General features: G+C 47.6%; 1 protein-coding gene across 1 annotated transcript in view; it reads right to left on the bottom strand.

The window, feature by feature from the left end:
• The window catches only part of SGPL1 (sphingosine-1-phosphate lyase 1), a 39,119-nt gene extending 38,796 nt beyond the window's left edge, over nt 1-323 (bottom strand). Inside the window, exon 1 of the mRNA XM_014940528.1 lies at nt 223-323. Within this exon, the coding sequence (XP_014796014.1) occupies nt 223-225 (3 nt within the window). The 5' untranslated portion in view covers nt 226-323. The remainder of the gene's footprint in view (nt 1-222) is intronic.
• Between the last annotated feature and the right edge of the window lie 14,740 nt (nt 324-15,063).

Here is a 15,063-nt window from a genome sequence, read left to right on the forward strand (position 1 = left end):
CGGGCCCCGCCGGCGGCCAGGAGGCTCCTGAGAGGGCGACCGATAGCCCCTTGCCCACACACCCCCTACCCAGGCCGGACAAGGCCCCGGCCTCGCCACCCTGAAGGCCGGGCCGGCGCAGGCCGCGCACCGGGGACACCCCTATCTCTCTCCCCCTTCTCCTCTTCCGTCCCCCAACCGGGCCAATTCGGGGCACCCATCACCCCCCGACTCCCCACTCACCATCGCTGCTGCTGCCTCCTCCTTCTTCTTCTCCTGCCGCCTCCTCCTCCTCCTCCTCTTCGGCCTCACAGGGTCCCGGCGCCTCCCGCCCTCATCACAGCGCCCCCTGCCGGGCCTGAGCGGGAGGAGCGGGGCGGGACGGGGAGGGGAAGGCCGGAGCCTGTGGGGAGGGCCCGATTGAAGGCCCGGCCCTGGATAAAAGGGCTTCAAAGTCTGCGCTGCAGCACGGGGAAAAGGCGATCTTTCGGTAAAAAGCCGAAAAAATGCTTTTTTTTGTGTGGGTGTTGACGCCGCGGGTGTGAGGAGCTGGGAAACCTCCGCAGGCTGGGGAGCTCCTAATACTGGCAATTGGGGGAGTTAATTGTTCTACAAACTGTTACTTCCAGCTTAAGAGTTGGAAGGGACTTTAAAAGATATGAGTCGGATAAAGATATGATCTTTAAGGTCCCTCCTAACCTAAACCATTCCATGATCGTTGAGTTCCAACCCCCACCAGAGCAGGTTGCTCCAAGCCCCATCCAGCCTGGCCTTGAACCCCTCCAGGGATGGGGCAGCCACAGCTTCTCTGGGCAACCTGGGCCAGGCTCTCACCACCCTCACAGCAAAGAATTTCTTCCTGAGATCTCATCTAAATCTCCCCTCTTTCAGTTTAAAACCATTACCCCTCATCCTATCACCACGTTCCCTGATAAGGAGTCCCTCCCCATCACCCCCGTAGCATCTTCAGATATTGGAAGGGGCTCTAAGGTCTCCCTGGAGCCTTCTCTTCTCCAGGCTGAACAACCCCAACTCTCTCAGCCTGTCCTCACAGCAGAGGGGCTCCAACCCTCTGTTCAGCTTCAGTTCTCAGAGTTTAAATCCTAATTATCTGCTGCAAAGCACAAGGAGGCCCCCTTGCTTCCAGAGCTCTGTATTAACACAGTTATCCCTGCGCATGAAGAATACTTGGTCAGCACATCAGCTGAAGCCAATGAGACATTTTATTCAGAGGTTATTCCTGCATCCAGTTGCTCTTAACCAATACCACTGTTTTTACCACACATTTGTTAGATGCAGTCTTCCTGCATTTTTCATGAGGAGGTTTTTTGTCCTGGGCAAAATGTAAGGCAGGAGCTAGCGGTCAATATATAGCATTAAACTCTTCTGGGCAAATCAAGTGTGACCCCATGAGATCAAGTGCTGGCTTTCAGACACCAAGCACCAGAATATAGTTTAGGACCAGCCTCCTACAAAGCGCAGCAACCACCACCTAGCAAACATCCCAAGGGTGGGAGGTTTATAAGTGGTGGGAAGCAAGTTAAGAAAAAAAAAAAAACACCACCAAATACATTACAGAGTAGTTCCAGTCAGAAGGGACCTACAATGATCGCTTAGTCCAACTGCCTGACCACTGCAGGGCTGACCAAAAGGTAAAGCATGTTATTTAGGGCATTATCCAAATACCTCTTAAACACTGACAGGCTTTTTGGCCATTGACCACCTCTCTAGGAAGCCTTTTCCAGTGTTTGACCACCATCTCGGCGTAGAAATGCTTCCTCATGTCCAGTCTAAACCTCCTCTAGAGCAGCTTTGAACCATTACCACGTGTCCTATCACTGGATCCCAAGGAGAAGAGATCAGCACCTCCCTCTCTGCTTCCCTTCCTCCGGACAAATGCCACAGCAGTATTTGGCTGAAAATTGATGCACGGATCAGCTGGGGTTCAGCATGTCACAGCGGGCTGCCTCTACCACAGGCACCTCGAGCAACTGCCCTACCTCCTCGGTGATTGCTCTCCTTGGAGATAGTAGCAGGAACAAGGTGCCCACCTTCACCTGGATTTACACAGGAGCTCTTGGAGGGCAGAGTCTGAAGCCCACACTCAAACCAGTTATCAAATAGTCATTGGTCTCTTTGCTAAAGTTGAACCAAAAATCTCCAATTATTTGATGTCCGTTCTATCCATAATAAAATGTGCTTGAGATGTACCTTTTGGTGCAAGCTTCCAAATCTATTAAGACATTCAGGCTCAATAATGTGGAAGGTCCTGCACATGGGTTGGGGCACCCCCAAGCACAAATACAGGCAGGGCAGAGAATAGATTGGGAAAGGCCCTGAGTAGAAGGGCTCGGGGGTGATGGTGGATGAGAAGCTCAACATGAGCTGGGCAGTGTGCGTTCACAGTCCAGAAAGCCAACCGCATCCTGGGCTGCATCACAAGAAGTGTGGCCAGCAGATCAAGTGAGGTGATTCTGCCCCTCTGCTCTGCCCTGGTGAGACCCTACCTGGAGCTTTGGAGTCCTCGACACAGGAAGGACGTGGACCTGTTGGAGCATGTCCAGCAGAGGGCCACAAAGATGATCAGAGGGCTGGAGCACCTCTCCTATGAAGACACGCTGGGATTGTTCAGCCTGGAGAAGATAAGTCTCCAGGGAGACCTTATAGCCTCTTCCAGTGCCTAAAAGGGGGCTACAGGAGTAATGGGGAGGGACTCCTTATCAGGTAACATAGCAACAGGATGAGGGGTAATGGTTTTAAACTGAAAGAGGGGAGATTGAGATGAGATGTCAGGAAGAAATTCTTTGCTGTGAGGGTGATGAGAGCCTGGCCCAGGTTGCCCAGAGAAGCTGTGGCTGCCCCATCCCTGGAGGGGTTCAAGGCCAGGCTGGATGGGGCTTGGAGCAACCTGGTCTGGTGGAGGTGTCCCTGCCCAGGGCAGGGGGGTTGGAAATGTTGATCTGTAAGGTCCTTTTCAACCCGAACTATTCTATATTAAAGCTAACTGAAGATTTCTAGTTAGTCACTTCAAGCGTATCTTGTTTTTACATTCAGGTATGGCTTTTTAAATTATTAAATTCTTGCATTTAACCTCCCGTGCTTTTGTTTTTTTATATTTTGAAATGGGTATACAAGTATCAGCTCTTGGCATCTGTAGTTAGTACAAATATTTAACTCTGTCCCACATTACAAGTGATAACTGTTTTGGTTGGCTGTCACCATGCCATCCAAGCTGTCTCCTCGCAGAAGATGGCATCTTATGTAAGTCACCAGACAGTACTTTTAGCTCAAGATAACTGCCCTCGTGGGATTGTTTTTAGAATTATTCCTAGATATCAGATGTTCTGTCTTAGCAGAAAAGGGAACAAACAGATCTGCTACTAACCCACTATCAGTCTCACGAAGTAGGTCGTCTTCCCGTGCGCTTGCCAAGCAAGAAAGCATCTATTTGAGAAAACCACCAAAGAGCTATGTTTTCTGATTGAATTCAAAAACACCCACAACCTCTGCAATAAACACAGAAGCCCCCAAACTTCCAGAAAAATGTTGCTATTTGTGAAACATCCTTAAAAAAAATATATTGATATCTTAGTAATATTTTGCTCTCAAGGAGGTGAGAGGAAATCTTATTTGTTCCTTCAACCCTGAAAAAAAAAAGCCTCTTAGGAAGCATCAGTGCAAGCCTTGCTAGTCTTCACACACACCTTCACATAATGCCAGGAAACTGAGAGCTTGGTTTGTTTAGTTTGGCTAAAAGCACAGGTAGAGAGAAATATTCTATCTCACTATAAATGCATGAATTTCGGAGGAAAAGACACACCGGGGAGGGAGCGGAGCTGTTTGAGTGAGAGGACAATGGTGGCACAAGAACAAATGGCCCTGAACCCGTTTAGGCTGAGAACTGGAAGAAAGTTTGTAGCCATGAGAGAGCTGAGGTTCTGCAACAGCCTTTCCTTTAGTGGAATAACAATTTACAAAAGCTGGAGCAACCTCTCCGAAGCCCATTATGACAGAGGACCAGAGCTTTTCACAGCTTTACATCTGAGCTTAAGAACCTATCTTGAAACTGGGAGACTTACTCCATGGAGATTAGGTTTTCCATGTTCATTTCAATCAGAGTCTCCATCTTTCTCTGGCCGATCGTACAGCTCCTCTTTAGCCCAGGCAGAAATTCCTTTTGCCACTATTCAGATGAAGAAAAAAAAGGTGAAAGTACCTCAGCTTCTTGCAGGTGGCAAGATTAGGGTTGTGGCTGTGCCAAAGCAGCTTCTCCTGCAGAGAAGGGAGTTGCCTTTCCCAGGAGTAGCTGGCCACCACCTGAGCTCCTGGTCCTGCTCTCCATCCATCTCTGCTGCTCCTGGCCCCAAGAAGAGCTGCGAAGGGAGCTGAGGAGCAGGACAGCCAGGCTGCTCCCATGGCCTGAGCTGACCTAGAGCCTGGTGAAGAATAAGGCCAAGAGGTTGGCTGGAAGATGATCACTCTTAGCACTTGCAGCCTCCCAGCAATGCCAAGAGGACCTCTCCCACAGAGCTGCAGTCTGGACACCTCCACTCTGCCAACCAAGATGCCTGCCAGCTCACTCATGCTAAAACAGAGCTGTCTCACCCTCCTTTAAAGGCTGTCTTGGAAAAGGGACTGGAGAGAGAAGAAAGCCAAATAAGTCCTGGTTTTGCAATGCTCTGAGACCCTCTCACCCAGCAGGGCCGTGTTGGGGTATTGCAGGTTACATATTTATAAGGGGAAAATAACATCATTAATGGATTAGTCCATTAATGGGTTGTTCCTAAAGGGCCGATGCAAAAAGTCAAGTCCAAAAGCAGTCAAGTATGAAAAGGAAAAAAAAAGAGTGCTTTTTTCCTCTCTTTCCACAAAGTAATGAAATCAGGGGATTATAATAACTTTCTGAATGGAGGACACCCCTCTTTCTTCCCTCGGCCCCAGCACTGCCTGCTCATTCCTGCGAGCAAGCGGCAACCAGTTGGCCAAGGGGAATGGAAGAAGCTGGGCTCAAGCAGCACGAGGCATTGCCTCTCAGTTCAGGTGTCAGCAGCTGACCCCCGACTTCAACATGCATCGGGGAGACAACCTCACAAGAGTAGATTCAAATCTTTTTGGTGAGGATTTTAAAGGGGTATTGCATTCTTGATGTGGTCTAACATAACAACAGCTCCACCTATTCCACCCCTTTTTGCTTAGATCCGGCAGTCCTGGAGAGAAGGTAGGGACTAACCTTTGGAAGACAGGGGGAAGTGGCAGGATTTAATGTAGATTTAAGGTTCTTGATCTACATCAGCTCAGAGGGCTTCTCCTAGAGACTGAATTACTTTCTCTGATTCCATACAACTTACGATCATTCATATTTGCCATTTGCACGCAGCCCAATGTTGCCTACCTAAGCGTATCGCCAACGCCACATTAAGAAACAAATCAATAGATAAGCCATTAGCAAACCTCCAGCCGTAATTCTCAGGCAGGAGGAAGGTGCAATAAGCTCCTGCAAGAAACATTGCATCCCACTTAGCAACAGGGCAGGAATCACAATCCCTGCTCCAGCCAGCCGTGGCTTTGCCGGAGATGGAAATGAGAAACACGTTGGCTTCCTAGAATAGATCACAATGTACATGTTTGTGTCTCTCCCCAGACTCATTTCCTTTCCGTGCATTCCCCGACGCTTGATTAAAGACCACAGTAGGCATGTGCTGGGAAGTTGCTTAGCAGCTGCCAGCCACACCAAGTAGCTGTCGAGTCAGCAGATCTGGACCTCCAAGGGTTCCTCCACCCCACCGCGCTGGTTAAGCCCAGTGTGCTGCACGGCCAGGAATGCACAGCATGCAACCCAGGACCCAACCCTGCCCAAAAGGGGTCACAAGCAAGTTCACGTGAGCGTCTGAAGTTCACAGCTGCGTAGCAGGAGTGGGGAGCTGCTGTTTTGTTTGATTCCAAGACAACATAAGAGCAGGGTCAATAAAATTAAAGTCACGTGCGTTGCCTGCTAATGTTGTTTCAGCTGAGGCTTGAGTTGGGATAGAAACAGTCCACTGTCTGGCCAGGCTCTCACCACCCTCACAGCAAAGAATTTCTTCCTGAGATCTCATCTAAATCTCCCCTCTTTCAGTTTAAAACCATTACCCCTCATCCTATCACCACGTTACCTGATAAGGAGTCCCTCCCCATCTCCCCCGTAGCCCCTTCAGATATTGGAAGGGGCTCTAAGGTCTCCCTGGAGCCTTCTCTTCTCCAGGCTGAACAACCCCAACTCTCTCAGCCTGTCCTCACAGCAGAGGGGCTCCAACCCTCTGTTCAGCTTCAGTTCTCAGAGTTTAAATCCTAATTATCTGCTGCAAAGCACAAGGAGGCCCCCTTGCTTCCAGAGCTCTGTATTAACACAGTTATCCCTGCGCATGAAGAATACTTGGTCAGCACATCAGCTGAAGCCAATGAGACATTTTATTCAGAGGTTATTCCAGCATCCAGTTGCTCTTAACCAATACCACTGTTTTTACCACACATTTGTTAGATGCAGTCTTCCTGCATTTTTCATGAGGAGGTTTTTTGTCCTGGGCAAAATGTAAGGCAGGAGCTAGCGGTCAATATATAGCATTAAACTCTTCTGGGCAAATCAAGTGTGACCCCATGAGATCAAGTGCTGGCTTTCAGACACCAAGCACCAGAATATAGTTTAGGACCAGCCTCCTACAAAGCGCAGCAACCACCACCTAGCAAACATCCCAAGGGTGGGAGGTTTATAAGTGGTGGGAAGCAAGTTAAGAAAAAAAAAAAAACACCACCAAATACATTACAGAGTAGTTCCAGTCAGAAGGGACCTACAATGATCGCTTAGTCCAACTGCCTGACCACTGCAGGGCTGACCAAAAGGTAAAGCACAAGGAGGCCCCCTTGCTTCCAGAGCTCTGCATTAACACAGTTATCCCTGCGCATGAAGAATACTTGGTCAGCACAACATCAGCTGAAGCCAATGAGACATTTTATTCAGAGGTTATTCCAGCATCCAGTTGCTCTTAACCAATACCACTGTTTTTACCACACATTTGTTAGATGCAGTCTTCCTGCATTTTTCATGAGGAGGTTTTTTGTCCTGGGCAAAATGTAAGGCAGGAGCTAGCGGTCAATATATAGCATTAAACTCTTCTGGGTGAATCAAGCGTGACCCCATGAGATCGTGTGCTGGCTTTCAGACACCAAGCAGCAGAATATAGTTTAGGACCAGCCTCCTACAAAGCGCAGCAACCACCACCTAGCAAACATCCCGAGGGTGAGAGGTTTATAAGTGGTGGGAAGCAAGTTAAGAAAAAAAAAAAAACACCACCAAATACATTACAGAGTAGTTCCAGTCAGAAGGGACCTACAATGATCGCTTAGTCCAACTGCCTGACCACTGCAGGGCTGACCAAAAGGTAAAGCATGTTATTTAGGGCATTATCCAAATACCTCTTAAACACTGACAGGCTTTTTGGCCATTGACCACCTCTCTAGGAAGCCTTTTCCAGTGTTTGACCACCATCTCGGCGTAGAAATGCTTCCTCATGTCCAGTCTAAACCTCCTCTAGAGCAGCTTTGAACCATTACCACGTGTCCTATCACTGGATCCCAAGGAGAAGAGATCAGCACCTCCCTCTCTGCTTCCCTTCCTCCGGACAAATGCCACAGCAGTATTTGGCTGAAAATTGATGCACGGATCAGCTGGGGTTCAGCATGTCACAGCGGGCTGCCTCTACCACAGGCACCTCGAGCAACTGCCCTACCTCCTCGGTGATTGCTCTCCTTGGAGATAGTAGCAGGAACAAGGTGCCCACCTTCACCTGGATTTACACAGGAGCTCTTGGAGGGCAGAGTCTGAAGCCCACACTCAAACCAGTTATCAAATAGTCATTGGTCTCTTTGCTAAAGTTGAACCAAAAATCTCCAATTATTTGATGTCCGTTCTATCCATAATAAAATGTGCTTGAGATGTACCTTTTGGTGCAAGCTTCCAAATCTATTAAGACATTCAGGCTCAATAATGTGGAAGGTCCTGCACATGGGTTGGGGCACCCCCAAGCACAAATACAGGCAGGGCAGAGAATAGATTGGGAAAGGCCCTGAGTAGAAGGGCTCGGGGGTGATGGTGGATGAGAAGCTCAACATGAGCTGGGCAGTGTGCGTTCACAGTCCAGAAAGCCAACCGCATCCTGGGCTGCATCACAAGAAGTGTGGCCAGCAGATCAAGTGAGGTGATTCTGCCCCTCTGCTCTGCCCTGGTGAGACCCTACCTGGAGCTTTGGAGTCCTCGACACAGGAAGGACGTGGACCTGTTGGAGCATGTCCAGCAGAGGGCCACAAAGATGATCAGAGGGCTGGAGCACCTCTCCTATGAAGACACGCTGGGATTGTTCAGCCTGGAGAAGATAAGTCTCCAGGGAGACCTTATAGCCTCTTCCAGTGCCTAAAAGGGGGCTACAGGAGTAATGGGGAGGGACTCCTTATCAGGTAACATAGCAACAGGATGAGGGGTAATGGTTTTAAACTGAAAGAGGGGAGATTGAGATGAGATGTCAGGAAGAAATTCTTTGCTGTGAGGGTGATGAGAGCCTGGCCCAGGTTGCCCAGAGAAGCTGTGGCTGCCCCATCCCTGGAGGGGTTCAAGGCCAGGCTGGATGGGGCTTGGAGCAACCTGGTCTGGTGGAGGTGTCCCTGCCCAGGGCAGGGGGGTTGGAAATGTTGATCTGTAAGGTCCTTTTCAACCCGAACTATTCTATATTAAAGCTAACTGAAGATTTCTAGTTAGTCACTTCAAGCGTATCTTGTTTTTACATTCAGGTATGGCTTTTTAAATTATTAAATTCTTGCATTTAACCTCCCGTGCTTTTGTTTTTTTATATTTTGAAATGGGTATACAAGTATCAGCTCTTGGCATCTGTAGTTAGTACAAATATTTAACTCTGTCCCACATTACAAGTGATAACTGTTTTGGTTGGCTGTCACCATGCCATCCAAGCTGTCTCCTCGCAGAAGATGGCATCTTATGTAAGTCACCAGACAGTACTTTTAGCTCAAGATAACTGCCTTCGTGGGATTGTTTTTAGAATTATTCCTAGATATCAGATGTTCTGTCTTAGCAGAAAAGGGAACAAACAGATCTGCTACTAACCCACTATCAGTCTCACGAAGTAGGTCGTCTTCCCGTGCGCTTGCCAAGCAAGAAAGCATCTATTTGAGAAAACCACCAAAGAGCTATGTTTTCTGATTGAATTCAAAAACACCCACAACCTCTGCAATAAACACAGAAGCCCCCAAACTTCCAGAAAAATGTTGCTATTTGTGAAATATCCTTTAAAAAAAAATATTGATATCTTAGTAATATTTTGCTCTCAAGGAGGTGAGAGGAAATCTTATTTGTTCCTTCAACCCTGAAAAAAAAAAGCCTCTTAGGAAGCATCAGTGCAAGCCTTGCTAGTCTTCACACACACCTTCACATAATGCCAGGAAACTGAGAGCTTGGTTTGTTTAGTTTGGCTAAAAGCACAGGTAGAGAGAAATATTCTATCTCACTATAAATGCATGAATTTCGGAGGAAAAGACACACCGGGGAGGGAGCGGAGCTGTTTGAGTGAGAGGACAATGGTGGCACAAGAACAAATGGCCCTGAACCCGTTTAGGCTGAGAACTGGAAGAAAGTTTGTAGCCATGAGAGAGCTGAGGTTCTGCAACAGCCTTTCCTTTAGTGGAATAACAATTTACAAAAGCTGGAGCAACCTCTCCGAAGCCCATTATGACAGAGGACCAGAGCTTTTCACAGCTTTACATCTGAGCTTAAGAACCTAGGAATAACAATTTACAAGCCTCAAAAGCTGGAGCAACCTCTCCAAAGCCCGTTACAACAGAGGACCAGAGCTTCTTCACAGCTTTACATCTGAGCTTAAGAACCTATCTTGAAACTGGGAGACTTACTCCATGGAGATTAGGTTTTCCATGTTCATTTCAATCAGTTTCCATCTTTCTCTGGCCCATCATACAGCTCCTCTTTAGCCCAGGCAGAAATTCCTTTTGCCACTATTCAGATGAAGAAAAAAAAAGATGAAAGTACCTAGTCTCCATCTTTCTCTGGCCGATCGTACAGCTCCTCTTTAGCCCAGGCAGAAATTCCTTTTGCCACTATTCAGATGAAGAAAAAAAAAGATGAAAGTACCTCAGCTTCTTGCAGGTGGCAAGATTAGGGTTGTGGCTGTGCCAAAGCAGCTTCTCCTGCAGAGAAGGGAGTTGCCTTTCCCAGGAGTAGCTGGCCACCACCTGAGCTCCTGGTCCTGCTCTCCATCCATCTCTGCTGCTCCTGGCCCCAAGAAGAGCTGCGAAGGGAGCTGAGGAGCAGGACAGCCAGGCAGCTCCCATGGCCTGAGCTGACCTAGAGCCTGGTGAAGAATAAGGCCAAGAGGTTGGCTGGAAGATGATCACTCTTAGCACTTGCAGGCTCCCAGCAATGCCAAGAGGACCTCTCCCACAGAGCTGCGGTCTGGACACCTCCACTCTGCCAACCAAGATGCCTGCCAGCATCACTCATGCTAAAACAGAGCTGTCTCACCCTCCTTTAAAGGCTGTCTTGGAAAAGGGGCTGGAGAGAGAAGAAAGCCAAATAAGTCCTGGTTTTGCAATGCTCTGAGACCCTCTCACCCAGCAGGGCCGTGTTGGGGTATTGCAGGTTACATATTTATAAGGGGAAAATAACATCATTAATGGACTAGTCCATTAATGGGTTGTTCCTAAAGGGCCGATGCAAAAAGTCAAGTCCAAAAGCAGTCAAGTATGAAAAGGAAAAAAAAAGAGTGCTTTTTTCCTCTCTTTCCACAAAGTAATGAAATCAGGGGATTATAATAACTTTCTGAATGGAGGACACCCCTCTTTCTTCCCTTGGCCCCAGCGCTGCCTGCTCATTCCTGCAAGCAAGCGGCAACCAGTTGGCCAAGGGGAATGGAAGAAGCTGGGCTCAAGCAGCACGAGGCATTGCCTCTCAGTTCAGGTGTCAGCAGCTGACCCCCGACTTCAACATGCATCGGGGAGACAACCTCGCAAGAGTAGATTCAAATCTTTTGGGTGAGGATTTTAAAGGGGTATTGAATTCTTGATGTGGTCTAAGATAACAACAGCTCCACCTATTCCACCCCTTTTTGCTTAGATCCGGCAGTCCTGGAGAGAAGGTAGGGACTAACCTTTGGAAGACAGGGGGAAGTGGCAGGATTTAATGTAGATTTAAGGTTCTTGATCTACATCAGCTCAGAGGGCTTCTCCTAGAGACTGAATTACTTTCTCTGATTCCATACAACTTACGATCATTCATATTTGCCATTTGCACGCAGCCCAATGTTGCCTACCTAAGCGTATCGCCAACGCCACATTAAGAAACAAATCAATAGATAAGCCATTAGCAAACCTCCAGCCGTAATTCTCAGGCAGGAGGAAGGTGCAATAAGCTCCTGCAAGAAACATTGCATCCCACTTAGCAACAGGGCAGGAATCACAATCCCTGCTCCAGCCAGCCGTGGCTTTGCCGGAGATGGAAATGAGAAACACGTTGGCTTCCTAGAATAGATCACAATGTACATGTTTGTGTCTCTCCCCAGACTCATTTCCTTTCCGTGCATTCCCCGACACTTGATTAAAGACCACAGTAGGCATGTGCTGGGAAGTTGCTTAGCAGCTGCCAGCCACACCGAGTAGCTGTCGAGTCAGCAGATCTGGACCTCCAAGGGTTCCTCCACCCCACCGCGCTGGTTAAGCCCAGTGTGCTGCACGGCCAGGAATGCACAGCATGCAACCCAGGACCCAACCCTGCCCAAAAGGGGTCACAAGCAAGTTCACGTGAGCGTCTGAAGTTCACAGCTGCGTAGCAGGAGTGGGGAGCTGCTGTTTTGTTTGATTCCAAGACAACATAAGAGCAGGGTCAATAAAATTAAAGTCACGTGCGTTGCCTGCTAATGTTGTTTCAGCTGAGGCTTGAGTTGGGATAGAAACAGTCCACTGTCCGGTTTTCCATGCTTATTTGGAGGGTGTGAAAGGCCCAAGAAGGAGATGCCATCCAGGCTTGCCCTGTCCTTTCCCCTGCCTCATCAAAGAATAGGGGCAACACCACACTGAACACCCACAAAAGTGTCCATAACTGGTACAGAGCAGATGCAGCATGTAAGCAGTTCATAAGTTAAGCAGGTAATCTCATAAAAACCTGGCAATAAAGTTAGCTGAGTCATTTTAAGAATCTGACCCCTATTTGGGAACAGAAAGGAAGTGTCCATGACTGGTACAGAGCAGATGCAGTGTGTAAGGAGTTCATAAGCTAAGCAGGTAATCTCATAAAAACCTGGCATTAAAGTTAGCTGAGTCATTTTAAGAAAAGAATCTGACCCCTATTTGGGAACAGAAAGTAGAAACAGCAAAATTAAGTTAATGGAGTGTTCCCCACAAGTGGGTTGTGTGGCTCAAGACCCATATTTCCATCCAAACATCCCTGATATTAAGCCCAAATCACACTTCTCCTGTCATTTAGCCCGTTTTGCGAGTGTGGTTCTATCCAAGTCTCAGCAGAGCAGAGGATAAGAGAGGAACATTTTCCTCCTCTTTTTCCTTCCAGTGCTCTGTGGCTCATACCAGGCTGGTGGCCACAGCAGATGCAAGCCCATGAAGATAGCTAAGTGGCTGCTGGGGTGCAACCCATCACATAAGATCCCAATTCGTGCTCTTACAAACAAACACAATCCTGATTTTGCCAAGACCGAGTGTGATTTATTTCAACACAATGTGCTCTGACCTGACTGCTCACATCCAAATGACACGGGACACTTGGAATTCAGCAGCAAGGTGCTGCTGTAAGGACAGCCCAGATTTAGGATGTTTACAACCCCAGATTGCCACGGGGAAAACTGCATCAGTGTCTTTGTGAGATTTGTTTGCCATGTTTGCCACAAAAAACACATTGAGGTGCTGGAGCAGGTCCAGAGAAGGGCAATGGAGCTGGTGAGGGGTCTGGAGAACAAGTCTCCTGAGGAGAGGCTGAGGGAGCTGGGGGTGTTCAGCCTGGAGAAAAGGAGGCTGAGGGGAGACCTTCTCGCTCTCTCCAACTCCCTGAAAGGAGGGTGTAGCCAGGGGGGGTCGGTCTCTTCTCCCAAGTCCCAGGCGATGGGACAAGAGGAAATGGCCTCAAGTTGCACCAGGGGAGGTTCAGGCTGGAGAGTAGGAAAAATGTTGACAGGGAAAGGGTTCTGAAGCCTTGGAATGGGCTGCCCAGGGAAGGGGTTGAGGCACCATCTCTGGAGGGATTGAAAAGCCGGGTTGACCTAGTGCTGAGAGACATGGTTTAGTAAAGGTTTTTATCCGAGTGAGGTTAATGGTTGGACTAGATGATCTTGCAGGTCCCTTCCAACCTGGACAATTCTATGTTGCATGGGATGTCAATACACACACGGCTGCAGCATGTTGCAGAGGCTGAGCCAGGTACAGTACATCCAGCCTGACTGCTCCCTGAAAATGGGGTTATTTAGACCTTCATCAACAGGAGTTTTCTTCCCCCAGCTTACCCCAAAGAGCTGCAGAGGCAAGTCTGGTCTTGAAGAGATGCTCTCTCAAAGTATAGCACAAATTTAATCAAAATTTACAGTGCGTAAAACTAAACACATGAATACACCTTTGAGGGACAAGGACTAGAAGAAAACTCAAAGCAATCAGAGGAACAGACTCTTTTAGAAGCAATATAAAAATAAATGAGCTCAAAGGGCCCTCACAAATGAAAGCCTAATATGGGTTTACATAAAAAACATTATGTCTGGTTAACCTAGAATTTTCTAGTTGATTTGCTTGATTTATAACTAAACAGATCAAGAACAGTAGCTGTTTTCTACATTAGCAAAGTCCTTGCCTGTAATCTTCATTGATGCAACTTTATATTGTGTACATATGGGCTCAGTTCCTGAAACAGCTGTACAGTATTCCTATTTGGCAGGCAGCAAAACAGGTTCTCATCTTATAGACAATTGCACTGATATTGGTGGAATTAAAAACAATCCTATTTCTTTTCTTGTTTCCAAGATGTTCAGGACAGAAGCTACTCAGAGTGCTAAAATATGAGCACTTGGAAATAAATATTTATGTTATGCATTTTGTGTGTATATTGAGAAAGAAATACAAAGTTCTTGTTTTATATAAACTCTGCAGAAGTTAAAGAACACAGCGTAATACATTTGCAACGTTTTCCCCCTAGAAGTGTAGGAAATTACTTAGCTTAATGACTGCAGCACAAAATTGGGAAATGGCAAACCAGTCAAAGAGCAGCAGTTCTCTGGAAGAAAAACAGAAACAGGGGATTTTTTAACACCACCACCCCCCTTTTCCTGTCAAGTTTTACAGCCCTTCTTGTAGCTCACTGAAGGAAATTTCTGTTGCCTTTTCAAAAACAAAAAAAAAACCACACACACACACAAAAAACCTCTATCAAGTACTAAGCTGTTCACATCAGCCACCATCTTACCACAAGCTGAAAACAGGAAACGTTCAGCTCCTTGAATAATCCAAGAAGCCGAGTAGCAGATTGCAACATCTATGTTTTCTGGCCAGCCTGAGGGTTTTTTTGCAACTGCAGACCCCAGCGTTCCCAGACCAGACGTTTCTGACAAGGTTTATGGAAGACCAGTTTAGGCTCTCCTTTCCAGGGGATGGTCCTGCTTGAAGGACCCCTCCTGCCCCCGTCAGCACCCACAGGGCTGGTGTTTGAAGGTCAGTTGGGAGGTGACACCTCATGACAGGACTCCAGACATGTCCTAGTGCCACCCCTCCGTCCCTCCTGCTCTAGGACTCTGCCCTTGCTCCTGTCCTGGTTTCACATCAGCTTTTGCATCCCTTTGAAGTCTATGGGTCTGACAATCGCCCTGCTCAAGACACACATTTCTTTCCAAAGGCGCTGGAATTATTATGTTCATTCTATGAATTCCAGGAATTACCACATCCTGCTGCAGACTGGCTTTGTTCAGCCATCCAAGCAGCACACTAGCATTACTCCAGAAAAATTTGGTGGATTGTTGCAGGGTTTTTGGTTTGGTGTTTTTTTTT

This window comes from Calidris pugnax, unplaced genomic scaffold (assembly GCF_001431845.1).
Source record: "Calidris pugnax isolate Ruff unplaced genomic scaffold, ASM143184v1 scaffold39, whole genome shotgun sequence".
NCBI lineage: Eukaryota > Metazoa > Chordata > Aves > Charadriiformes > Scolopacidae > Calidris > Calidris pugnax.